This window comes from Mesitornis unicolor, unplaced genomic scaffold, assembly GCF_000695765.1.
Source record: "Mesitornis unicolor isolate BGI_N332 unplaced genomic scaffold, ASM69576v1 scaffold3406, whole genome shotgun sequence".
Classification (NCBI taxonomy): Eukaryota; Metazoa; Chordata; class Aves; order Mesitornithiformes; family Mesitornithidae; genus Mesitornis; species Mesitornis unicolor.
Window position 1 is genome coordinate 1,569 of NW_010192816.1, and position 27,494 is coordinate 29,062.

The following is a 27,494-nucleotide window of genomic DNA, read 5'->3' on the forward strand; positions in this document are numbered from 1 at the left end:
AATCAAGTGTCTTAATTGTTCTTTGTGGCCTAAGTTAAAGAGAAAAGGCTTTTAGTAGAAGTCCAGACTTTATTAGACAAAGGAACTAAAGCTGAATATGTTCACTGAGTATGTAAGAAATCAAGAAGCATTTATGTCAGCTTTTGTCCACTCTCAAGGATAATTATGATAAATCATAATGTTCCAGTTAATGGCCAGGTCTGGTTGTCTGGGAGGCAGATTTCTGTCACTTGGGTACAGAAGGGATCTGTAAGTGTACTCAGGGAAAACACAGACTTACAGTAATGGGAAGTGATGAATGGAAGTGATGTGTGTGGAAGGAGCATAGAAATCATAACTATTTTCTGTACTGTTTTTTTTTCAGATAACAAAGATCACACCTTGTGGAAACTGCACTTTATTTTAGGTATGTAAAGATGTCACAAAGAAGGTGATCTGTCCTTAAACTCTCTTGCTTCTTCTGACAAGTGTTACACCACGAAAAGTCATAGTCTGTAGAAGACAAATATGCATAATTTGTTTTTCATTTAGACTTTAGGAAATCCATTTATAGGTAAGTGGCTAGAAGTTTCTGTAATTCATTTATAAGTCCATCTTATTCCACGAGAAAATACATTTACAGTACCTGCCTATAAATTGGTGTCTAAAATTCATGCCAAGGAGGTTTTTTTTTACAGAACTAGTTCTGAAGATGGAAAAATCTAAATATAAACACCATCAGCTACATTTTATCACTCTGTTTTAAGGGGTATCATAGATACTGCAAGAAAAATATGCTTCCTGCTATAGAAATCCACTGTCTCAACTACGAATGGGTTCTATTGCCTGGTGTTTTGCTTACTTCATGTTAGAAAAGTATGGAGACTAAATTATCTTAGAAAGTATGTCCAAAACATATAACTTTAATGTAGTTATCTGTCATTCTTGAAGTAGTCTTTACCCAAGTGGTCACTTAGAAGCCACATGAGCTTAACTCTAAAGTGAAAAGCTCTTTGTCAGTACTGAACTCAAGAACTTTAAAGAATTGTTGGCAGAAGGAGTGTATTGGAAATTTTCAGGATTGACTCGGCCTTTACTTTCTTTTCGGAGCTAATGCTGTGGATAAAGCTAAGGGTGGAGACACTGCTGTAGTAATCCAGAGGAATTTATAAAGAGCCTTTCTGCAACATGCTCAGCAGCTAAAGCCCTTCACACTTCAGTGCCTAGAATTGGCCCCAGGGTAGTAATGAATAAAAAAGATTTGTGGAGCAGGATGCATTAAGTTTATGAGCAATGTTTAAAGGAGAGTAATCTAAGGCAGTTGATTTTAATAAGAAACAGGAATAATAAAGGATACTAACAGTATTTTCCACTCACTGTGGTTAGTTTGAAATACTACAATTCTGTATCTGCAGGTTGAAGCACCTGGAAGGCATTCTGCAAGTAATGTCATAATTTTGGGACCAGGATTTGTTTAAGTTATTGAGCCCACACTGAGAGCTAATCAACAGAGAACAATTTTTTCCTTCAGCGTTTTTCTTAATGTGCCATTATTGTATTGTCTAACACTTACCTCCACCATTTCACTTCCTTTAATTTCTTGCTCATGAGAGAATTTATCTGATTTGCACACAAGCTTCCCATTCACCATGTTCACAGTACACTGTTGGAGCAGATTTAAAAATTTAAAAGTTTTAGATTTTGGAATTCAGTGAGAATAAATAGAGGAGGGCAGAAATAGGAAGTAAATGATACCAGTGTTTCATGATCACATCTGCTAAATTTAACTGGAGACCACAGCATTTTAATAAGAGTTATAGAAGAAACCCTTCTGTTTGTTGAATTGATAGAAATGTGTGCTAATGGAAATGGTACAAACAAGTTTCACTCATACACAGAAACTGAAGTATAAAGATGAATAAAGAGATCAAAGCCCGTTCGTGAAGTGCATTACCTTTAGCTTTCTGCCATCCATAGTGGTAATGTCAGCCTCTTTTCCAAGCGTAAATGAGTTTGTTACAGATTGCTTGGGTGTTTTTGATGTCACAACAAAGTCATTTCCTTTTTGTTGTATTTCAACAATAGGCTTAATATCTCTGGCTGCTGCGATAATCTCATCTGACAATGCTGTAAAGAAGGCATTTCTGTTATGAAGTAGCGTGTTGGTAGAAAATAGCAAATCATTTCCTCTGATAAAGGTGCAAAAGGTACAAACCAATAATAGAAAGTGATGCCCAGGTTAAAAGACAAATCCTGTTTTGGATTCCTCACTTCTCTATAGGCATGTTGTTCCATTCCATCTAGTCTCTATAGATGTTGATATTCTATTTGTTAGTCTTGTGTCAGAATGTGTATTGTTTCTTTCAGTAATGGCTTGCCATGTGATGACACTTCTCCATGATGAAAACCATGTGTGTTTTATTTTGTTTCCCTCACCTTTTCCCAGAGAGATTGGAGGTGGGGGTTATCTATCTGGTCAGAGCTGGAACAGTGCAAGTAACCCCAAATTGCCTTCTCAGGGTGTCCCTGGTGTGATTTGATTTGAGGGATTGGTTCAAGCACCATACTGTCTGACTAGGCTTTTCAACTGTAACTGAATTTTATGCTACCGAATTCTCTCTTACATACTCTTCAGAACCCCAATGTGAATGTTTTGTCAAGATTGCCAAGAGGGTAAGTGCATTTTTATTGATGTAGACACCTACCAAGTCATAACTAACAAGTCTATTCCTCACAGATTACTAACAGCTATCGTGTATGCTAATCACTAGGGCTGCAGAAAATGCCTGCATTACTAATAGCACATTGGGAATCTGTATACGTCATTGACAACTTGTTTCTAGTTAAATGTATTTATAAACCTATGTGTTAATCAAAACAAGTTGATTTCTGATATACCTCTTCTTGCATGAGGGCCTCATCTAACGTTAACGTAGGGATCTGGGGGTTGTCTGTAACCTTTCTATGTTGATTTGTACAATTTCCAGCTCCTTTTCATTTCCAAATTAGACATAACAGACTTACCTGGCAGTGGGTAGTTTGTCATACAAACAAAATTAGGAATACAGTAATAAAAGATGTTGTGCAAAATGTGTGTTGCAATCCCAGCAGATTATTTCAAAAAGAACTAGACACTTACCAAGAGCTTTCAGAAACTCTTCGTAGTTCTCCTGAGCGTAGACCTGCCAGGTCCCATTGAATGCCATTGCAGGTGTTATAATGCGGGTTAGGGCAGTGATGCTGGCAGGAGAGCGAGGGCTCTCCTGGTCATTCAGATGCTATTTATGGAAAGGGAAAGGCCAGCCCAAATTGTGAGATGACTGGCTAATTATTAACCATGAGGTAACAATTATTAATCATTTATTTGTTCTTAGTGATCATAACCTCTAGTTCATTCTGCTTTGTAGAAAGTCTTACCTTGACCAGCTGGTTTGGGATGTTATGTTTATTGTGGGTTACTGAACTCATGTAATTATTCATAATTGCTGTAAAGTGTTGTATGGATTAATTTGTTTTCTTTTTGCTCACAACTTCTGTGCTGAATACATTTTCTGTGTTTTGGTTAGAATTCTTCAGATAAAATGGCACAAGTTACAATAGAGGCAAGGTAATTAGTGACTTACAGCAGGAACTTCCTAATTATCACAATACTCTCTGCTATGGACCTTAAATGGTGGGATTACAATCCACAGCTGCTACTTCCAAAATTGTGGGTCTCCAGTTGCTTGAGGACAGGGAAACCGATTGGAGTGGGACCGTCAGTGATGACTTCACCCAGTAGATGTCAGTAATGTGCATCTACAGCTGTATTAAATTGTTTATTATTATTATATTTTTAATAATCACTGCATACATAGAAGATTAAAGGTACAATAAGACGTGGATCATTGCTTGGAGACTGAAATGAAAGAAATAAACAGGATGTATTATTTTTCTTCTCACCAATTGCACCAAGAATTCCTTACTCATTATAACCATTGAGTGATATTCCTTGCTGTCTGTGCAAGCATGGCTGTTGATTTTGGAAGGCACTCATTAGATTATGTGTCTTGCAATTATATTGCTTAATTCAAACAGAGGCTGTATCCCAGGGGTAGGTGACCTTTCTGAGTTAACTTTTATTACTCCATACCGCTAAATCATTCTTCTATTTAAATAGGAAACCAATACTGATCTTTTTTCTTACAAATTCACAACTTCTTTTTCAGTATGTAATTTTAAAGCAAATTCATGCACAAAGAGCTGATCCTGTAATGACATTTACATCTGATAATACTGGAGTAGCAAGGATGAGGTACTGATAATGAATAAGGCCGTATTTATGTATTACTGTGTGCCAGTAGATACAGAACCTGAACGTGTTCCTCTGTAAAGAACCAAGCCTTGAAAATGTCACTGCCTTGTTTTCCTCCCACACAGCTTAGATTTGTAACGGTGCAGACTTCAGGGCCCTGATTCAGCTCAGTATTTAGGAAAATTCTTGACTTCCCATACACACACGGGTCAGTTGATTTCACGATGGACGTACTTGATAACAGTGCTGAGGTGTCACCGTGGGTATAAGTTTAATAATACACACAAGCATTTGTCAGCTACAAGATAATAAGTAACATATAGTGATTTAATACAAAAAACTCTACTGAAAGCCTGGTTCTCATATGTGAATCCTCTGGTATTTATCCCAGATTTACGAGGAAAGAGTTTCTCTGTAAGCTGAACATCCACATGTACGCACGTGTCCACACACACACCCGAGAAATGTTTTCTAGCAACTACCAGAATAAAAATACTGAAATACTGCTGAAATAAAAACAGAGCCATGAGCCTGAATTTTGGAGCAGAGGCACTGAAAGGAATCCAAAGGAGTTAAATTCCTTTTCAATTCAGTGAGACGTATGACTAATTTATTTAGGTTTTTTCATTGTAATCCCCACTGGGACTTGCTCGTCATCCATTCCTATTGGTATCTCTCCGTGCTTGTAGACACTGATGGTGACCTGCCCTGTTTCAGAACCGTACTTATTCTTGACATAGATGCTGTATTTTCCCGTGTCTTCATTGCAGACTTTCTCTATGGTAATTGTGACAACTGACCCCTTCACATCCATCTTGTAACGGTCTTTAAAGACGATAACCTTCTCATTTTTGAACCAAGTGATTTCTGGGTAAGGTTCTCCAGACACACAGCAAGTTAAACACAGGGTCTGTTGTAAAACAGGTAGCAGAAATAGATTATGAAGATATAAAGATATAAATGAGTGAGGAAATTCAGTTGCTGAGAAAACAAGAAAAATAAATTCTCTTAGATTTTCAAATAGGTGAAATTCTAGGACTGTCCACTCCTTTTCCTGAATTATTCTCCAGTATAATCAGGATTAACCTGACTGAATTCACTGGGCCTGACTCGTATTTGTGCTACTGACTTTTGATAGCTTTCTTGCACTGTAAAGTGACGCTTAAATGGGCACATGGTGAATGTGCAATTACTTTACAGGAGTTTTATTCTGCCCATGTACCAGTAAAGGGGAATGTGACTGGGGAATGTGACTGGGGAATGTGGCTCTGAAATGTAAGCAGCAAGTTGATGTGATGGGAAAATCAGGTTCAGCACTTAAAGGCCTCAGTCTTATCCTATGAAATGGGAAGATGACAGAAAGGATCTGGCTGTGAAACAGATCTAGGAGGCAATAACACCCGAAACCTGCAAGAAAGAGGTTCTGGGTCACAAAGAGCACCTCTGTGTGCAGAAAGATGGGCATGTTTGGAAGCACCATCAAGAATATGGGGGCTGATACACGTACTGTGGAGGGTACCACTTCACACCTTCGGCAACTGGGGGAGCTCAGAAAAGTTCCCGGGAACACAGGAGGGGAAAACAAGTGATTTTCTCCCCGTCAGTTCCTCTATGTCTGTCCAAGGGCCAAGTGTACGAAGAGTTACTCAATATTACCTTGTCCTCCATGATGGTGGCAACATCTGGCAGACCTTGAACAACCCTGGCGCGACCTGGGAATGAACAAATAGGACCTTTTAGTTTTATTTATCAGTGTGCCGCTTGGCTTTGTTTCGCAGAAAGAAGGAATCTAATTTACTTACATTTTTCTGCTATTGCTGCTTCCCTGAACATGGGAGAGAAGAAATTACCGGGGTTTTATTTATTAGGCATTGTATTCTCAATACAGAAAATTACTCTCAAAATAGATTTAGCTGTGGAAATACTTAGGCAGGAACTTACTTCAGCCTCCTGTGCTCAGCCAGGGCATCTTCAAAGGCTGCAAGGAATGAAGAGGTTTTAGGGAAAGTTGCCATGTATTTCATTTAGCTTAGTAGATTTAAGGTAATGCATTGATGCTGGAATTACAGGTATTTGTGCACATAGATATCTATAATTATCACCTAGACAGTACCTACATCTGCCTTAAGGAAATATGAATCTATTTAAATACTACTGAAATAAGTGGGATCTAGTACTCCCACTAGAGAAGCAAAAAAAAACCCAATTTTGAACAGTTTGGGAAAGTCTTTGTAAACCTGAAGCCACTTTCTCTTTCCCAAGACGCCCCCTGTAAGCTCTGTTGGTCTGTGGAGGAGTTGACACATCCCAGGAGCAGCTGCCCTCCCACTCGTCCTTTCCCCAGCTGTGGCAGAAGGCTCCCTCCAGCCTTCAATCCTTTCTGCTGCGTGCTTCTCCGCTCCCTGCATTTCCTCCTATTTCTATGGGCACTCTGCTGTCTCTCGTAACCCAATTTTTTTAGCGTGCTGTCATGGTACAGCGGCTCCAGCTCAAATAGTGGAGAGAGGAATCACAGCCCGTGATTTGAAGGAATCTTGGAAAGCGGCTGAGGTTTGGCTCACGGCTGTGTCGGTGCTGTTTGACTCAGCCTACCTTGTCCAGACAAGTCGGTTGACAGTTTGCGAGAGCTGTTCCCATCAAATAACTCCAGGGTGTATTTTCCCTTATCTGCATCCGTTGGGTTCAGTATGTGAAGCCAGATCTGATTCATTGTGCTCCCAGCTTTCAGCCTGTCACGGCTTTCCAGTTGTTTCTCCCTAAGTAAACCAATGATATCATTTCAGTGGTATTTAGCAGAGCTTTATAAAATAGAGCGCTAACTTTTTTTAGCCCTATCCTGGTTAGAATGAACGAGTGGGAGTCAAGACCTCACTGTTCATTTGATGAACAACGGTTTTGTACTCAGTCACTTTTGAAAACCTCCTGTGGCCTCTGGCTGTGCTTTTAGGCAGTTTGCCAAGGCTCTGCAAACCCTACAAAAGACCTCTTAGTTCCTATTTAGGAGATTAAATAGGATTTCGCTGTTGAATATTTGTAGGTGTTTAGCCCTTAAACGTTATTAAAAATTGGCCTCCTTATCTACGTGTGTGGGTGGTATCTAGTAAAACAACATTTCTCTGTTTTGTGAAGACATTATGAGGCTAAATTAGGTAGTGTTTGGAAAGAATGTTATCATGTTTGGGAATATTTGTTATTCAGAGTGGGAGAGCGGGGTGGTTTAGGGAAGTGCAAAGTAGTAAAAATAAAGAATTTGAAAAAACCAACAACTTCTTTTCCTGTCTGCGACCAAGGTGGCTGTAACTGAGCAGTACCTTAAATGCATCATTATTCTTCTAGTAAAATTGTTAACTTAAAAATATTTCTGCAGTGCTAAGGTAAAAATCACATGCGTGCTCATTTGGGAATTCCCAGGCATGCTCCAGGATGCAGAGCACGTTGTGTTTCTCAGCCCTTACTCAGACAACTCTACCGTTAGATTCCCTTAAAAAGCTACGGGCTCAGGCCCAGCGCGTTTCATTTTGACGATAAACAGTTACAAGCAGCCGTGCCCCAGAACCCTTGCAAATCTCTGCTGGGGACTCACTTGTGATACCACGTTGTTTTCATGTAGTCTGTGTAGTACTTCACGTCTGTGTAGATTCTGATGCCTTCTTCAGTAGGCTGAATTTTCAGAGGTGTAGCAGAAAGAGCTAATGGTGTAAATGAAAGGTTTAAATTGAGGAGGCCATTCAAGAATGCACAATTTTACATGCTACACAAACAAAATCCCAAGTGACTTATTAACATTTCTCTCTGGAGAGTGTGGCTAGCTGAAAGCTGGATGCTGTCCTGCCTCTTGAAGACCCTGGATCTTTTAGCAGCCGGTAGAAAAATGTCACTATCTCTTCTAGAGACCTGGGTCTGGAACATACACCTCACAGACAGAAATAGTCCTACTTGCCCAAAGTCACATTACAGGCGATGTGACGAGGAGCAGGCTGCTGGCATGGAAATGTCACAGAATTAATTTGTAAGTGCAGAGGGCTTTATGGCCCTGGGTTTATTTACTGACCACCCTTCTTGATGGTTTGTCGGTGTTTCTAGAGGAACAGCAAATGGGTGGGATTGTGCTGGATCCACACCCTGGGACAGCTCCTGAGCAGTTTACTCTGAGCATGGCACCCACCTTTCTCCCCTTCTATTACTACAATATCAGCTGGTGAGAAATGACGCACCACTGATCCTGCACAGCTCCTTGAGAAGGTCTTCAAAGGCTGCAAAGACATAAAGGTTTAGATGTCTATAAATACAATATTTAACAAATCACATCTGATCTACAAACTTAATTTCATCAAGTTTAGGATGTATCCTGTTGGGTAGTTATCTGGTTTTTCTGTTGCAGATCTTACTGGAAATGGAGTTTTTGCCACTGACTCATTTATTTTTAGATGTTGGGCATTTCTTACTAAATTTAGATGCTTCTCTCTTCCTTAGCACTCAATGTGTGCAACAGACTGCCTCACAGAAAGCAGATTTTCGTATTGGGTTTGAATGAAACGTTCCAGATGTCAGGGTAGGGTTTCATCTTGGGAAGCAGAACCTTCTGATTGATGCAGAGCTGAAGTGAAGGTACTGTTGTAACTAACAGTGTGGTAGAACCTTATGAATTTTGTTTTTAAATAGGGGTGTGAGTGTGTATTATTGCCTGACACAAGGTTCTCTTACCTCCTTTAGTCAGATCAAGTTGGGTGTAGTCCTCTCCTCGATCATCTGAAACAAGTGCTCTGTATTGGCCCTCATCTGCTTTGGTTATCTAGCAAATACGTATGTACATATGTAATATTTATTTAAAAAAACCCAAATCAAACACACACACACTCTGATCCACAAGAGAATTTTCACATATTGAAATATTTTCCTTTGGAAAAGGGAGAAAGCTGAGATTTTCTTCCCTTCCAATGGACTTGGCTGACCTGACCAAAAATGAGGGCAAAAAAGGGCAATTTGCCCCAGAATCTCCTTTGAAAGGTTTGAGAGTGCCCTGGTTCATCATGAACTGATGTTTTCAGCTGTGAGGAGTCAGTATCTCAGCTTTTGCCCTCAGTCACCCTGGAGCACTGGGTGCCCTTGGTGGTGTTACACAGTTAGGGCCTTCTCTATAGGTCAAGCCATAACATTTCCTTCAGTTTTTGCTGACATGAGCTCAGTAATTTATTCTTTTTGTTACTAAAGCTCAGCTCCAGAATAGACAACCGGTCCTGATCACACCACCTGAAAAGCCCACACTTGTCCTTTTAGCTGCTCAGGACATGTTAAACATTTAACAGCCACTCGCTGTGAAATGCATCTTATTTCTAATTCAGATCTATGCAACTATAATGACAAATGGTTTCTTTTGTGCTTTTCTCAGCATTTGTCCAATTCCTTCTATTTTGTGGGCACTACCCAGAACGCACAGTGAATGTCAATGAGATCAATCCATATTATTTGCATTTTCACGTGATCACCAAAGCCTTTAAGTTGCTTTATGTTTTCACCTTTTGGATACGCAGCGTTCCTATCCCGGTCTGCGGATCAAACGCGCCGCCTGCTCGGGATTTCTTATTGAAGAACCACTCGAAGCTGGTGTCCTTCCTCAGGTTTGTCGCCTGTTTGAAGTCAACATTTAGAAGTCAGGGTCCCAAATGCATTTTATTTCTGAATGCCTAGGTGTCCTCCTAATATGAACCATCACTTGCATTAGAGGATTGCTGCAGAATATTAGAAACTCCCTTTGTATTAAAATTTCTGACCGAGATATACTGTCTCTTAACTTCCATTGCTCTGCAGATAAACATTTGGATGAGCACTGTTCATAATTAACAGTAAACCCTTACAATTCACATTTCAAATGTAACGCTAAAGGAATTCAGATTGCGCAGTTGCATCACGTAGCTGTGTGTACCTTGCAGGTAAGGAGTACTTCACAGTTCTCAGTAACCTTCCATTTCAAATCCTCTATAAAATGTGGACCTAGAAAAGAAAAGAAATGTCTTTTGCAATGCGTTTGCACAGCTCTCAAGTGTATCCTACAGAAATGCCTCCATCTAGGGGTGAATCCCAGCAGTGCGGGCTGGAGGGAATGCACACGCAACAGGGACCAGTGAGAGCATCTAATGATTGCTGCTTTTGTAATGGTAATGTATCTTTGTTGAGGAATCCGATCCTAAAATGTAGTTAATGATGCTGCCTAACCAGTTCTTTGTGACTGGGTAGGGCATCACCTTTCTATTTGTAGTGTTTTTTCTCTGAAACTGTTTTATAAACTTCCTTATTCATTTGTATAAGATTGGGAATAACATGGAAGTGGAGTGGAGTGCATGGTTCTTTTAAAACTTATATAGAGAATCCATTTTCGACAAGGAGGGTGAGTGGATCGTAATTACATGGTGTGCATTGAAACAGGAAAATTGTCAGGATTAAAAATGTTCAGTGTTCCAGCACTGATGCAGAAGATCTGTACTGAGGATTGTGGCTAGCATGGCTAAAACTTGAAATATTTTGATTTTTAAGAGCAGGACAGACTATCTTAAGGAATCTTATCCTACTGTATTAATGAGCTTAAGTAACACACTTCAAAGATGGTAAAGAAAAGTATTTAGAGCAGGCAGTGAAATAGCTTTGCTTTGGTTTTGCCGTACGTTGGAATAGTTCTGGGGAGTCATTCACCTTCAGCTCGTCTTACCCTGCTTTTTCTTCCATTCTCTCCGTTTCGCATCGGCCTCCTCTGCAACTTTAGCAAAACCTGTGAGAACAGCAAGGGGCAAAGTCAACAAAACCCCCGCTACTGCTCAGTGTAACACTGTAGTAATTTCTGAATAATACAGAAGTATTCTCATTAGGGGTGGATATTTTGCTTTAGCAGACCGTTTTTATAATGAAGGACCCTATTTATAAGACCAAAAGCTTCAATTTATGTTGAAGAGTAATTCAGATAATTTCTTACACGATTCCTGGACTTCAAATAGCGTGCTAGAAGAACTATTTGCTCTCCCCATTCCCAGTGTGCCATTATAGCTGTCAGAAATACTCTGGGGCCTTAAGTGCCTTGAAAACTTTCCACTGAGCATGGCAGTCTATATTTGATCCTGAATTTCCACTTACACTCATCCACAAGCGCTAGGGTGAATTGATTTGTAGCTTTCCCATCTCGCAGCTGGGCTATGTACGTCCCTTTGTCATCATCACAGAAGTTCTGGATTATCAGTTCCACGAGACCTTTTTCTTTGACAAAGTTTATTTTATGTGTCTGTGTAAAACAAAGCAAATATGAGAAACCGAATGGCTTTTGCAGGGCCAGGTCCCAGCACAGCATCTCCTACAGCATCCAGACATTTCGGTCCTTCTGCGTGTTTGGGCAATGGTGAGTAACACTGCCACCCTCTTGACATCATGTAAGCACTGCTTTCCTACGTACACCCTGAAACCTGCCAGGTGCTTAAACACAAATGCCATCCTTATGCCTTACTGCCTTGTTTGCTCTAAGCAAATATTATCGTTACAAAGAGCTCGACAAACACTTCATAATCCTGCATGACCGTGTCAGTTCTCCGGTGTCGAAAAGGCAGTTTTGATAATAAAGCCTTCAATAAGTTTATTACACATGGCTTTATAAAACCCCAACGTTGCAATAAAAGCTCTGAAATTCTTTGGCCTAATCCTATCCCTCTGCTGTATCTTTTCTCTGTGTTATCTTGGCATTGCTGCATTTAACTGACAGCCAAATGATTTATTTTGTTCTTCATTCGCAACTGTTCTCCCCTCTGGTCCTGTCATTCCAAATACTTTTAAAATGTTATAATATTAACTTGTTATGGGAAGACAAGGCAGAGGCATGAACATCTTTTAAAATGTATCAGAAGGCTGGAGTGCACAGTAACACATAATGCAGTGTTATTTCCAGTGCCCCAAGCTGAGAAATAAATCACTTTCATCTGCTCTTAGAATTCATGAGATGTATCTGTATTCGGTTCAAAGAGACAGGCTGGAAGCTTGCAGCTTTGCTTGGTAAAGCAGAAGAAAAATACCCTGACTCCCTGTGAGAGATGGGATTTCTTTAGCAGCCACTGAAATGGGTTGAGTTTGTTCATCCGAGACAGAGCTGTCTGTCCTGCACAGGGGCATTTGTAGCATCAGATGAATGACACGTGGCTGAGGTGTGCTAGAAAATCCCCTTATAAAAGAGAAATCTCTGCAGCAGGAAGATTGGCAGCTGCAGCCTCTCGGGATGGGATGGATACAGGAGAGCTGGGTAAGGAGGGGACGTTCTCCGAGTGTCAGCACTGAAGGTTTTGCAACCATAGCACCAAGGGATATCACAATAACAGCGCCAGTGCTGCAGCCTTGCTCGATACTGGGACTGGGCAGCCTGAGAATCAGCTTGGCTTTCTGGTTATGCACAGTGGAAAACCAAGCCCTAGAGTCTTCCAAAAAACACACACCAAAATATGTGGTGGGAGTTTAGAAAACTGGGAACGTACCCATTTGCTCCATCTCCCTGTTCAGCAGAGGGAAAGGAAGTGAGAGTTAAAAACAATCCAAACCCAAACGCACCGGAGTGCTGGTGAGCTCCTTGTCATTGAAGATTAAATGCAGCTCTGCGTTTGGTGACAGCTTTTCGACCTCCAGCCACAGCCGCACTTCTCCTTTCTCCAGAACATCGATGTTCCAGCCGGAGATCAGCTTGATCACTGGGAAACGGAACCACGGAGGGAAATTCAGAGGCAAACCACAGGATTTGGCTCTGCCAGGGTCATGCCAGGGTTCCCCTTTCGCAGTCTGTACAGGTTTCTTACTGGTTTGACTTACGTGGGTTCCTGATTTCATGGCTGCGTTTCAATAGCTTGTCCAGGTCTGAAATGCAAAGAATAACAAATCATTTAGATTAGCACAACTAGGCCAACACAAAGTCACTGTATCCATTTGACTTAGTTTATTAGTGAGGTTTATTTATGTCAAGAAGATAATAAGTACGAAACATTTGGTATCGGGAAGGACTAGAAAAGGTTGTGATGATAATTCTTAGCTATATCTGATAAAAATGTTGGTTGTGTCAATCCAAGAAACATGTTAAAGAAGTTTTGGATCGCTGTGGTAGTGTGGCTGTGTGTGAAATCTGAGCTGGAATGGAAAAACGACCTTCCGGGAGCAGGGAATCTTTTCTTAGGGACTGTGAAAGAAACCCGAGCCTTCAAGGAATGGGAAACATCTTTCTAATGATGCCACTGTCATTAAGTGACATCAGTCCCTTACTATTCCTCTATGAGAAACTTTCCTCTAAACATCTAATATTAGAAGATTATGGCACATGAGATTTTTCTTCTTGTCAGTGATGAGTTTTTACCTTCTTTTGTTAAAGTGCGGCTGGCAGAGATATCATCATCCACATCCGTGACCTCCACTGAATATACACCCAGGTCCTTTTCTGACGGCTCTTTCAGTATAAGCTTAGATCTTAGAAATAAAAATAATAATAATAGTAATGAAATCTGTATTTTCCTCAAAAATTATGCATTTTATAACAGAATGCAATGCGTTCTTCATTCGACAGTCCACAATTAACGGTCTCAGAGAAGATTATATACTCACTTATTGCCTTTCTCTTCCACCTGAACTCTGTCAGGATCTGGTGGTCCTTCGTAGTCCTTTGACCAGATAAACTCCGAGGAGTCGTTCTTCTCAGGAGCTTCAAAAGCCATGTAAATGAAACCCTCCTCATCGACCCCAAGCTCGATTTCGTTTGTGCCTGAATGAGAAAACAAATTCCACAAAACATTCTGGACCAGAACAGATCAGGGCTTAGCTACTGGACATTAACTCAAAAAATAATAAAAAAAGAAAAGCCAGAGTGTACAGCTGGAGCAAATTCATCTTGGCACTTTGGTTTCCTAAGCTTTATTTCGTCCGAGGTTCTTTCTTGCTACGAAACATGTAGCTGCTGTTTCATAAAGCAGTTTTTTACTGGAACCATCACAGTATTTACAGACTCACACAACCTCATCACTTGTAGTTTCATACCGGGTTTGGTTTCAGCCACCACAGGATCTGAGGGGAGCGAAGGGGGCCCAATTCCGGCCTTGTTCAGTGCTCGCACTTGGAAAATGTAACATTTCCCTGTCTCCAGATCTGAAACCTGCAGGAAACAGTGGCAGAAATCAACGTACGACTGACTGAGAAGCAACACTTGGATGCTAAGAGCATACACAGACCTTCATATGGGTGGTGGCTATGGGCTGCTGATTGATTTGTTTCCATTCCTCTGAGCCCTCTTCACTCACGTCCACGTAATACCCTGTGACAGGGCCTGCTCCTGTGTACAGCGGCGCTTCCCAGCGCAGCATCAGGGATGAGTCTCTCACCTCAGAGCACTTCACGTCGTAGGGGGGACCTGCTCACAGGAGGGTGGGCTGTCAGACAGTGACAGTAAAAAACGCAGCCGGGTGCACTTTGTTGGGGTTTGAGATGAGAAAGCAGAGAGTTTAATGATAACAAGTGAATAGTGGGTCCATAGGAGATGCTTTCTATGCTAATCAACTGCAGAGGTAGGTTCTAGGAAAAAACATGCACCAGCTGCTTTAATGTTACTTGATTTGCTGTGATATACAAATATACAAAGACATGAAGATATTAGATTGAGACTGTTCATTCTCTGGAACCAAGATTATTAAAAATACCTGGGTGCTGTATCTGTGTAATGCAGGAATAATGCCCTACATCTGAATCAGACCTTCCCTACAAGTTTGTGTGCTTTTCTGTATTGGGAGCCACCCTCATGCAGACCCAGAGTTTTCAGAAGTCCCTTGGCCTCACGGAAGTGAGGAGATATCTGGTATATTGGTATTATTCTTCTGGCTGTTTTTACGTGAGAGGTACCTGGTTCTGGCATTGTCCATTCCTCACACTTGAACAAGTCGCTGGGTTCGGATACTTCCCCCACGCCGGCCATGTTCACTGCACAGGCACGAAATTCATACAGGTGACCCTCCTCGAGGCTGCGGACCTTGGGGTTCAGAGATGCAAACAGGTTATTGGTACGGCCCTGCATGGTTGTGGTCTTGGGAGGGTGGGAAAGAGCTCTAGACTAGAGGGAATGGGTGAAAACCAGCTCAACCCTCATTATAGCCATGGTTCCCACTGTGCTTGAAGAAGGGCAGTGTGATATCTGGAATGAATACCGTGTAAACACGCTGAGGAATTGGCTGAATATTGACTTCATGCCAGTCTGGTTCAGATGATTCGTGCTGGTCTAGGAAATAACCCAGAATCTTGGTTCCTCCCTTGCGTTTCGGGGGTTTCCAGCCAATGGTCATCTCAGCCTTCCCACAGCTGAGCAGAACAAACCCGTGCGGTGCTGATGGACGAGCTGCGGAGAGAAAACACGGTGGTGTTCAGTGCAGGTCTGGGAGCTGTGGGTCAGTAAAAGAGGGGTAGGTATGGGAGAAACTGGGCTGTGCTCATGCCAGGTGTGATTCTGTTTGTGTTAAGGCTCCCTAATACCACTTTTGCAGTGTAAATGTATTTGAAAATGGCCGGGTTCTTATTTGGAAGTCACAGGAAAAGTCACGGATGTGTCTCAAGATGTTTCTCGAGTGTTGCTTTGCAGTTTGTCTGATAGAAAAGTCGATAAAATGGGGAAGATGGAGGGTTCGATACGGGGTTGGTAGGGTTTTGTAACTGCCCTGGAGAAATTCACAGTGCTGATTGCAAGATACCAGCATAACTGAGCACTTAAAATGGTCACTTGTACCAGTGCCAAATGAATATGAAAATGTAACACAGTGCTAAGTCATCGCTCATTAACTGTGGCCACCCTTGACAGGAATAATTGATGACAGAAGCTGCAAGGGAGAAGAAAATCAGCTCCCTGTTGCTTTGCTTTGCTTATCTGCTCAACATTATGATGACTATGCATGACAGATACGTTTTTGAGGGCCTCTGTTCTGTGTGTACGTGCGTGTATACGTTACTTACCAATAGCTGCCCTCACGACGATGGGATCTGTTTCTGGGGAGCTTTCGCTCAGTCCCGCCTCGCTGACAGATTTCACACAAAAGACGTATTCTTTGCCAGGCTGCAGGCCAGGAACAGTAAATCTAGGAGAGCAAATTACTGTGTCTGTGTTTGGCCGTTCAAAGCACAGGTAAACGGGCTTTTGCACAGACAGCCACACATTTTAATAAGGGATTGTTACTTACAAAATCATTATTTGCCACTACAAAATAAAGTGCGCTGTGGCACATTAAATGCCTACCGATAAATCAGGCAGTAAGTGCAGATCAGACAGAGAGGTGTCGCACTGCGCTGTCAGCAGAATAAATAGGACTTTTTCATGGACTTTTTCTGCTTGACATGTGACCCCCCCAGCGAGAGATGTTTTCAAATCTTATATGTGAGTGACACCAATTTCTTCTACCAGAAAACAAGCAAAAAACTGGAATGTGGTTCTGCTGGTGCCCCAAGGTTTATCCACCTTCTGCAGATGCAGAGCCTGTGAAGACACACACAGACTTTGCTGTCAGTAAGGCTTTGGATGGAAATGTGGGGCTTTGAGCAATACTTAATCCTCAAAGAGGACGTGGTGGTTGTGTGCGTCCCTGTGTGTGTGAGGTGAAGGGAGCTCTTTTTAAATCCGAAATAGAATCCGGGTTGGCTCCTCATCTCTCCATGCTGTACAATAGCTGAACTCACTCGTTACACGTCACGGGTTTATTATTGACAGTTTGCCATTCGTCTGTCCCGGTCTCCCGACAGTAAATGTAGTAACCGAGAGGCTCCAGACCATCCTTTAACTTATCCCACTGCAAAACCACCGATGTCTTGGTGTCTCTGAAAGCTAAAACCTGGGATGGTGGCGGCAGAGTAGCTAAAAGAAGAAAGAAAACACAAGTAGGAGCTTTTAAAATTTATAAATTAGAAGAGGTCAGTAGGAGTGACCACTAGGGCAGCTTTAATATGGGAGAATATGAAAAATAAAAGTTGGTGCTCATCTCTTTGCATAATGGGAACGTGGGCATGAGCCTGTGCATCTGTCAGCTCAGTCCAGGAGGAAAATAAAGAGAAATTGGCCCTGCAAAGGCCGCTGTTGTGTCTGAAGCCCCCAGTAACAGCCTGCGCCAGCCGCCGTACCATTCCTCCAACTGGGAATTACTGGTCTGTGTAACCTCTCTCACACAGACAGGGCTGGAGCATGCTTGGATTAAACACTGGCTTCAACTGTTTCGTATTTTATTAAATGTAATTCCCCCATCATTGCTCGGTTAGATTTACACTGCACTGACCAACTGCAAAGTAATTAAACAAGGATTTAAGGCTTTGAGAGATTTCCTGCTATCAAAGCAACTGCTGTGTAATCATATACCATGAAGTTTAAAGGGAAGGGGGAGCAGGGGATCCCACACGTTACTTTTGTAGCACATCTCCTTTTGCCTACCATTAGTGCAGTGCATACTAATGAAGCAATTACCCAGTTTTGCTCCAGCAGTGACGGGCTCGCTGGGCAGGGACGGCTCACTGATTCCATACTTGTTCACGGATCGCACACGGAAACGATACGATTTTCCTTTAACGAGATCAAAGAGTGCAAATCTTGGGGAATTAACCGGCGTATCCAGATGAACCATTTGCCAGGAGTTGCTGCCTACAATCGACTGTAATGAAAAAGGTGATGATTTACAACTGAGGTTGTAACTCAAGCTTAAAACCCTCCTGAGCAATAACAAAGCTGATCTTTACAGGAAAGTAGTTTTTTTAAAAAGAAACCCCCCCCAAAAACCAAACCAAAGGCATAAATGCTGTATTTCTTGTTGATAGACCTAAACTTTTCTTCCTTGGCAACAGAGGGCCCCTTTGCAGCAGAAATGGTACAGTGGATGGGCAAGGAGTACGTATGAAGGGAGATAGGTAGAAGATGCTAATTAAGCACCAGAATGATTACTTTGGAACAGGAAAGTGAATGATTGTGCAGTTCTTCACAGCTTTTCCACACTTAAGGGTCTGTAGGGCAGGAGCAGTCTTCTTGCTAAAGCTCTGCTGCTCTTCTGTGTGAAACTTAAGTGTTTATTCTTTGTTAATCATTACTACTTGAGTTGGTGTCATGAGTCAGGATCGCAGCTCAAGTCTCCTGTGGAGCTGAGCAAGCCGTTTTTGAGGCTGTAATTCTGCAGTTATCGACACAGTGAACGGCCTTGCCTGTGCTCTAGACCAGCTGAGAAAGGAATTGTTGTGTTCTGCAATCTCTCTTCTACGTGGTATTATTGTCTTACCTTTTCCACATAATAAGTCAGTGGCTCTCTGCCTCTTGGATCTGGTTCGTCCCAGGCCAAAGCCACGTAATCTTCTCTGACCTCACTTGCATGGACATTGGTGGGTGGCAAGGGAATTTTAATGTGTCCTGGGGGAAGTCAGAATAGGCTCCGTTTTGGTTATGACATGGCAGGAAAAAAGTTCTTTTACAATGGATTAAGTTTTCCCACTATAAGATTATTCAAGATAAAGGAGGAGACTTAAACCCTTTGGGGACATAGAGGCAAACCAAGATGAATTATAAAAGGCTGTGCTGTTCAGGATAGTTTCTGATCCTTGTGCAGCTTACAATGATGCTTCCCCATGTATCTCCCTAAGCGTGTTTTCTCCAGAGTCATGCTATTACAGAAGAATCATTTCTCTCTGAGAGAACAGCTTGGTATAAGGTTGAACTTACCTTCCAGGTCATCCTTGGAAATTTCTATCGTCCTGCCTTCGTCGTATGGGATAACTGGAATGTCAAACAGGACAATGTTATCCACTAAGATAGGACATTAGGGCATGTCAAGAAAAGACAGAGCTCAGGACTGTGTAATTTCATTATATGTGTAATTATATACATTCCATTACAAGTACAATGAAATGTCGTAACTGGTAATTTGATATTCTTCCTTTCAGAATAGTACTAAGGTGGGTTGAGCAGAGGCACAGCATGTTGCAGTGCTGTTTGTGAGAATGGGGGGAATCTGGACATTCGTTTATACCTGCAGCCTCCCGTTGTACTTAAGGAGCAAATTTTCCTGGTTTTAGTACAAACCCGTCACTCTCTTGTCCTTGCTGGGGTCGTACGTTGTAACGGGATCGCTGGGTTTTGAAGGATGACTGATGCCCGCTTTGTTGACGGCTTTTACTCGGAACTGGTACGTCTGCCCTTCAGCAAGGCCCAGGATGGGGTACCTGCAGGTTTTCACAGGCTTCTCATTGCACGGGACCCAGTCGTCTGCCCCAGCACCACACCTGGAATGAAACAGCCCATGCAGTTCCTTGGTGGTTTCTCCACAACCCGATCATGAGCTTTTTTCCTCCAGGATTATTAACATCCAGACCTTTCAATATAATATCCCAGGACTGGGCTTCCTCCATCATCGCTGGGTGCTACCCAAGAAAGGCTCAAGCAGTCTTTATTCACATCGTGGCATTTCACATTGAGCGGGGATCCAGGTGCACCAGCTGTTTCTGCTGCAGCATCTAGAGAAACGCCAAGTGATCGTGGGTTTTTTTCTTCTCTGCACCAAAATTTTCATTCAATAGCTTAATTTCAAGTATGTAAGGGCCTGCATCCCAGTAATACAAGTCAGATTTCTAATACCTAAACCACTACTGAAAATAACATTTTGATAATTGTATCCATGCACAACATTGGGAGACATTTTCTTGCGAATGCTGTGAATTCCTTTATGCCAAGGCATTAGGAAAGGAGCTTTGTTCTAAGTAGGAGAGAATCCTGCTTTTACCTCTAACAAACACGTAAGTGGTCTGCTCTTTATATCCATCCAGTGAGGGGACACGGATTGTGTAGAACCCCTCATCTTCCTTGTAAGCACACGACACCGTCAGTGAAGCCTCCTGGTCTTGGTACTTTAATTCCCGACACTCGGAGCTCTGCAGCAGCTCACCTGTGAAGCGTGAGGAGGGGAAAGAAACTGCGCCTGAACTGGATGAGTCAGGGAAGGCACATTCCCACATGCCAAAAAAACCACAAACGAAGGATCTGCAAGACACTCCTGATCCTGCTTTGTTGCTGCGCCTCTCTGTTCCCTCTCTACACAAATGCAGAGCAAAATGCATGGTCCTTGTCCTGCAGAGCTTGCAATCCAAGAGAAAAAGAGTAATAAAATGTGAATTCAAATGAATTAGTGAGTAAAAAGTGCTGTTCACAGCAGGTAACTGGATGCTCTGCAGTCTGCCAAATACTGTGCCAGCTCTAACTGAGGACACATTACTGCTCAGCACGCAGACCTTTTGCCCGAGTGGTGCTCAAAGCCAAGATGGAATGGCACATACGGTGTATTTGTGTATATTTTTCAGATCTGAGATACAAACGCTACCCAGATCTCCCCATATCACTAAAACTCACCAGGTCCTGCTATTTTCACAGCTGATTCTGGCATGGCAACAGCAGTCTTTCTTACTGCATTGCTTCTGCTTTCCAAGACTTAATACCACAAGAAGATCACGCACTTGGCTAAACTTGACATCTGTGACTGCCAGCAGAACAACACAGAATGTCCAGAAGGATTTTTCACTGGAGAGCCACTTTTCAAATGCTTGGTGCTTCCACTGTGTAAAACTTAAGGCTCTTAAGCTGTTCTTATGAGCAGAAATGTCATCACCCCCACAACAATTTGGTGCTATCATCCTTTTACAAATGAGGAAAGCATACGAATTAAATAATAACATTTGAAGCTTGAGAAACACTGAGAGCAGCTTAAGAATCCCAAATTCTCTTCTGTGGGCAGTGGATCACAGCTATGAATTCAAATGATACAATCATATAGGTAAATGTCTATAAAATTAGCTGTTGCATACAAACCGTCTCTGAACCAGGTAATGTCTCGCTGGTGTTCAAGTAAATCAGAAGAGAAGTAACAGGAGAGGGTGAAAGGCTCCTTTTCTCTTGAAAATAAGGGTTTCAGTGGGAAAGCAAAATCTGCCTCTCTCGCCAAAAGGGATCCTGTGAAATGAGAGTAAAAGTCAGCATCATAAAGAGACCTCCCAGAGCTTTTCTTCTGGTAGTGTATTTGTTATCATGTATTCAGAGTGGTACCTGAGCCTTGCACTTTTCGCGTGCAGTCAGGCTAACAGGAAAAGCCATAGCTCAGAATAAAGAATCATATTGCCTTAGGCTATAAAGATACACGAAATACTGATAACATTTACTCACTTCTGTATATTTCTGAATCAAATCCTGACTCCTTTCCATAATACTCTGTAAGAAAAGAAGAAAATATATTCAGCAAATCTCATGCCAGTGTGTATCTACCCCCGGAAAAACATACGGTGATGCTCAGCAAACTCTGTTTTATCCCTCAAACCAGCTCTTAATGTGAACCTTCAAAGTGTCATCATATGCTAAGATGTTAATTCATTTGATAGCTGATGACCTTCACGAACAACTGAGGATGTGTCTACATAGAAATGGTTCATAGGTCTGTATTAATATAAGCAATGCTGCTTTAAATGCTCCTGTGCACACACTTACTCATAGCTAAAGGAGGTTTTCTTTTAAGTTTGGCTTCTTTTTAAGCTGCACCAGGAAAGTTATGCTGAATGAAAGCATACAGAGAGCTACGAGTTTGCCAATATGGTATCATGCAAATCAGAAGTGTGAAAAGATAGGATCACTGATAACTGCTCTGAATGAACCTTGGCAGTAGCAGAGCTCACTCATAAGCAAAAGGTGAGGGCTGAGTGTTAACAGCTGAAAAGGAAAGAAATAGAAAGCCCAAGAGGCCTTGCACAGCCTCATCCCAGGTCCTGTGGGACCCTCGGTGATGTCTTTAGGGAAAGGGAACTTCAGCTGCAGGAACCACGGATCCCGCAGCCCTGCCCTGGCATCAAGGGCATCCCAGACAGCGTGGGGCCATTGCCTGCCTGGGGGATGAGGAATGTTTCCAGTGGAGGCAGGATTAAGGCCTTGGTGCAGTCTCTATTTTCAGAATGTTAAATGCAAATAGCAAAAGAACGAATCATGTTACGGGGGTGGCATTAGGCAGGGTCGAGGGAGAAGGAACAGTGCGGGCCTCTCAGCGCAATCACAAGGAGCAATGTTTGCAAGCTGCTTGAAGTGCTGATCGGACCTGATGAAGGGCTGTTTAATCAGGCACTTAGAGGTGAAGAGAGCAGTCCCATCCAGGGTTTTCTGTGCTAAACCACAGCTCTTATTCTACCCTCATCCCTGCTCTGATCCTAAAATCGCTGATGGGAACTGGCAGGAGTGTGTGATTATCGCCATGGATTCTTTTTTGCGGACAGCTGCTTCTGCTTTATGGCAAAGGCCCAGTTCCTGCGTTCTGGACATGCTGTGAGGAGCCCTTAGAGACCAGAGGCACTGCACATCTGGTAACTCCTCCTGTATTTGTGCATTAGGATAGGGAGAATTTAGGAATCTGGGAAGGCTTGCAAGTGAAGGCTTTCTCGGCTACCATACATGTCCCTTTAGAATTGGTAAGTGTGCTGCATATTTCCAGATACGCTGAATTTTGACACTGTTTAATTAAAGGATCTGAAGGATACCATAAAAAATACACTTGTATTACAATTCTGGAGTCGCATTCTTCTCTACACATCATTATCCCTAAATGGTATTCGGATGTAATCCAAATAGGGCATGCAAAGAATAAGGATGATAACCCATGACTGAGCCAAGAGTATATTAAACACCAACAGTAAATACATTATCTAAACCAAATAAGAACCTTCCATCTGAAACATTAGTTCAAGCTGGCTTCACAATTCAATCAGTTGAAGAAACCCATCTCTTCATGACCAGTAAGGTGTCCAAAGCAAACCAGTTCCCTTCTTACTCATCTGTTACCACTTGAATTACTCTCTTGACTCTGTCAGTCCCACTGAAGCGTTCAGTTGTCTACAGTTCTCTGGATCTATTCAAGCTATTTATGGCAAAGTTTATATATACATATATATATATATGAAATGTGAACAGCTAAACTATGATCCTATGAGACTGCACTGCATATTTCTTAAAGCTCGATATAATTTCCCTTTTTAAGTACAGGTAGTTTACTTTCTTCACCATATGTCTGGACTTGGCTTGTGCAGAATGTGTGTCTACGGAGTCTACACCAGTTATTTTAAGAGCAGCACAGATCCAAAGAAGAAAATCTTGTATTTGCTCTTGGTAGTTACCGATTGGAGAGAGAAATGGGGAATTCTGTGCACTGTTGCACTGAGAGATCCCCTTGAAAGCCACAGTACTTGTTAACCAATTTCTTGCTTCTCTTCAGAAGTGCAGCAGGCTCTTTCTAAGCCTGTTGTGTATTTGACTGTAAGGCTGTTCCTTATCGGTCCAGAAGTACCTAAATTTAGTGCAATTTCTGCTGTGTCCATGCGTAATCTGAAAGATTTTGCCTGAGTCCCAAAGTGACTGAGAAAGAGAAGCCGTTCTCTCAGCCAAATGCATGTTCGTTAGTGGTAGCTAAGGATTATTGTACCCAGTTGTGCTTTCCCCTCATTAATAATGGAGAGAAATTCTCCTCTCCTGTTAACAGAGCGCTCCCTTCTTTCTCTGTTTACTTTTCCATAGTGCTTTTATGTTATGTTCTTGTAATGTAGAGCATTGCAAATATTTTGCAGAATCTAAAGAATTTGTATATTTGAAAGGAAAGGAACATTTTCTACTTACTCCTGACCAGCACTGTAGCGAATGAATACGCCTCGCCGTATTGATTCTTCACTTCAACGCTGTATTCAGCTGAGTCTTCCATGGAGCATCTGGAAAAGAAACCCCATTTCCCCTCTGTTTAGGTTTCAGTTATTGTTGATACTGCACAGGACAAATTCAAAGGGGTTCCCCTTTAAGAAGGTAGAAGTAGATATTTGCTTCTTATCAAGAAGCTGCTTTTCTTTTTGATCCCAAGGATTTCTTCTACTTAGTGCTCATTTTTTTTCTCTTGACACACAAAAGCGAAACATTTCAAGTAATGAAGCAAAAGACCTGTGGAGCACTTGGTCCCACCGAAGATACCCCTGTATCTTTATCATGTGAATTGAATTAATGTCATTCTAATTACACTGATCCATCCTAAATCACATTGGTACGCCTGCCTGTGAAGTGCTCTTAATGTGCGTGGCCTTACCCTGAATGAGAAAACTTTGGCCATGCCTAAAAAGAGCAAAACTAAGTAAGGCTTTAATTTTTTAAAGTATTTTTTAAACTTCACGAACTATTGAGATTGCTTCCTAATGGCAAGGGTTTAGCTCAGCCACAACACAGTAAGGTCAAGCAGGGTCAGATCTGAGAAGAGTTCTCATTTCGTTTAGCATGCACAAACTGGGGGTTTCAGGAGAGCAGGTCTTATTCAGCTGAAAAAACAACTCGGACAAGAGCACGGACATTACCTGCTGATGTGCAGGGTCAGCATCCCAAACTTGTTCTTCATCTTGTATTTTCCAGCTGGGGCTAGGCGAGGATCAATACGGACTCCGTTTTTATACCTAGTTGAACACAAAGGAAACAACATGGAAAAAGTGACTGGCAAAATGAACACTTTCTATTAAAATTAACCACGGCAGACACAACAGAAAAGAGGAGCAGAGGCAATTCCCTTTTACAGATCTCTCCATCAATCCAAAGCAGCCTTGCAGCTGACCCAGACCCCCCATGGTCCTGCGTGTCCCCTTCCCTAGGGCTGCTCGCAGACGGCCCACGGGCAGCTGAGCCTTGGCTTGAGGCTTCCTCCTCAGTTTCTGCTCCCTGCTTTACAGGTTGTGAGAGGGCGTTCGAGCAGATGCCTCTTGCTTCTCTGCGTTCACTGGGAGTCTGTGGGAGGTTCGTTTTCTCTTTGCTCTTTGAATAATTCGCAAAGGTTGTTCTTGAAGGACACAGGATGTCGGGAGCTCTGACAGGGGCAGAGTTAGCTGCCTACGAGTCATTAGTAATCCAAATGTTTGCATACTTCAAACCTGCCATGGGAGGAATGGTCAATCACTTGAACTAATTGATCAAATTACACTCTGGGAATTGGTTTTTGACATGATCTTTCATTTCTTTTCATCCCTCTGTTATTAAAGGTAAATGCTGCAGTCAGGCCCAGTGCCCATAACACTTCCTCTCCTGCGGTTTGGTAAATACGCAAAGCTGAGTAAATGAAAGAGCTGGTTTGTGTTTTACAAATTGTAGGAGTGATAACAGTTCTGTACTAGGGCTTGCATGGTATCCGAGGTGACCAGAGCAGTTCCGTGCTAGGGCTTGCATGGTATCCGAGGTGACCAGACCTTGACGGTGTGTGTGTGTGCAGTGAGTTAGTACTGGCAATAGATTCTTGTTTCTGAGACTTAAATCCTGAGTCTGCCAGCAGGATGGAGGGAGGGATTCACCAAGGGAAGCAGGGACATCTGGATGAATGTCAGTGCTGTCGCAGAAGGAAACCTGTAGGACTGTCCACCGCCTCCAGGTCCCACTGGATGCTTAATGCCATTACTGGTCCTAACAGTGGAACTGGAGAATTGAAAGTGTTTCCTGTGATTTCTAAAGCTCTCCCTTCCTTCTTTCTTGTAGAACACAGATGTTACCCCTCTGGTCGCTTCCTGAAACGCACACAGATGTTACCCCACTTACGTACCACGTAACCTGCGGCGGTGGGGAAGCCAGGACCGTGCACGCCAGCTTCACGTCCATCCTCTCCCAGACCGCGTGCACTCTGAGGGGGATCCAGAACATGGGCGCTCGCCCCGAACACAGCTCAATGTATTCCTTCTCCACACGTGCCTTTTCTACAGCCTATGACAATAAACAGATAGATAAATAATAGATAAATAAAGGCAATAGAAAGGGATTATGTTCTAACTACACAAGTTCTTTTACAAGGGGACGTGTGATGATGCTGAAGTGGTAGCAGTATAAGGCCTTGTCCTTATTTCAATGGTTTTGAGGCTGTTATAACACTTGATTAGGTTTAGTATCCTCTTGGGAATGCTAGTTAATCCTGATGACATTTCTGCCACCGATAGAGATGTCTGATCTGACCTTCCTCCGCAGGGCCTTGCGGTCAGCCCTCACTCGCAGCAGCCTGCAGTTCCGAATAACTTCCTTCTCCAACTTTTCCATCTCATTCCCAAACCGAATTCTCTTCTGCCCCCTCTGTTCTAGCTCCAGGATGTCAGCTTCTCTTCTTGTCTTGTAGTCCCTGCAACAGAGGATGAGAAAAGCCAGCAAAAGTTAGCATAATGCTTTTGAGTTGGTTTTGGTGGTTTTTGTTGTTTTATAGCACATATTTTTGGTTAAATCAGAACAAGCGCTTAGGACTGAAACATCAGCTTGCATATGCAGCTGATGGTGTGAATGGGTGTGAATGTCAGGCGATTATAGGAACCAGCAGTGCTACCATGAGATACAACACTTCAATGGCACAAGAAGGGGACCCACTGTATGACCAATTTACCAATTTTAATCCCAGGGAGTGAATGGGGAGAAGGATTAAATTGAGGAGGGATCTGGTAACTGCTGAGGTTGTTTTGCCATCACAGAAGGATGGACAGCAGGATCATTGCCAGGAATTTCTAGGAAAGAAGGGCAGTCCCATCTGTTACCATTAATTTATTCATCTGAGTCCATATTTTCAATTTATTTCTATGAAATCTGGTTTCTCTTCAGTCCTTGCTTGTGAGCAAGGCAATGTTACCCATCCTCACAGGTACCAAGGAAGTATAATTTTGTTCCCTGCATTTTAGCTGAGCTCCAGTGTTTTCCTGTTTGAAGGAAGAACTCCTTGATTGAACCTGCTCTTTTTGCTTCCAACAAAATGAGTTGGAGCCTGGGACCTTATACACAAAGGTGATTTTGTATCTAATGGTTGTATTTGAGTTATAATGGTTTCTGACTTACTGTGGTATTTCGGAGGTCAAGGCAAGGGCGGCTGCTATGGATAACTCTGAGAGGCTGAAAGTCTCTTCTTCCTCACTTCCAGAGGCAGACGCACATGAAAAGAATCCAGACAAAGTTCCGCAATTTCACAAACTTGAAATTCAGCAAATGTGTGCATGCTCAGCACCGAGAGAAGGAAGTCCTGTCTAGACCTGCTTTACTCGGCCTGTCCCTGACTCTGTGGCTTTACCTGGTTTTGAACCTTTTCTTTCTGGTTGTGGAGGTCATTTGCAAGCTCTGCTGCCTCTCCTCCTTCTGCTCCTCCTCTCTGTGGTGGAAGAAGGTTCGGGTCCCCAT

The 27,494-nt window shown here is 42.4% G+C and overlaps 2 protein-coding genes across 2 annotated transcripts; both read right to left on the reverse strand.

Annotated features, from left to right (window-relative positions):
- Window positions 1-383: 383 nt before the first annotated feature.
- Window positions 384-3,239, reverse strand: LOC104542791 (fatty acid-binding protein, liver). The gene is made up of 4 exons (XM_010187221.1): window positions 3,119-3,239; window positions 1,934-2,106; window positions 1,553-1,642; window positions 384-492 (listed from the first exon to the last, which is right to left on the reverse strand). The coding sequence occupies exons 1-4, from the start codon at window positions 3,183-3,185 to the stop codon at window positions 442-444; spliced, it is 381 nt and encodes a 126-aa protein (XP_010185523.1). The 5' UTR covers window positions 3,186-3,239; the 3' UTR covers window positions 384-441.
- Window positions 3,240-4,883: 1,644 nt separating this feature from the next.
- On the reverse strand, window positions 4,884-27,494 carry MYOM3 (myomesin 3). Its single transcript, XM_010187222.1, has 36 exons — window positions 27,388-27,494; window positions 27,159-27,233; window positions 26,301-26,460; window positions 25,897-26,054; window positions 24,674-24,769; window positions 23,958-24,046; window positions 21,477-21,521; window positions 21,126-21,266; window positions 20,047-20,208; window positions 19,639-19,780; window positions 19,350-19,549; window positions 18,990-19,043; window positions 18,553-18,680; window positions 17,754-17,937; window positions 16,979-17,153; window positions 16,262-16,383; window positions 15,466-15,653; window positions 15,164-15,290; window positions 14,500-14,678; window positions 14,309-14,423; window positions 13,880-14,036; window positions 13,635-13,744; window positions 13,100-13,144; window positions 12,845-12,981; window positions 11,396-11,540; window positions 10,977-11,036; window positions 10,197-10,264; window positions 9,790-9,900; window positions 8,978-9,065; window positions 8,488-8,526; window positions 7,857-7,962; window positions 6,866-7,029; window positions 6,215-6,251; window positions 6,076-6,098; window positions 5,930-5,985; window positions 4,884-5,183 (listed from the first exon to the last, which is right to left on the reverse strand). Exons 1-36 carry the CDS (start codon window positions 27,492-27,494, stop codon window positions 4,884-4,886), a joined length of 4,293 nt encoding a protein of 1,430 aa, XP_010185524.1.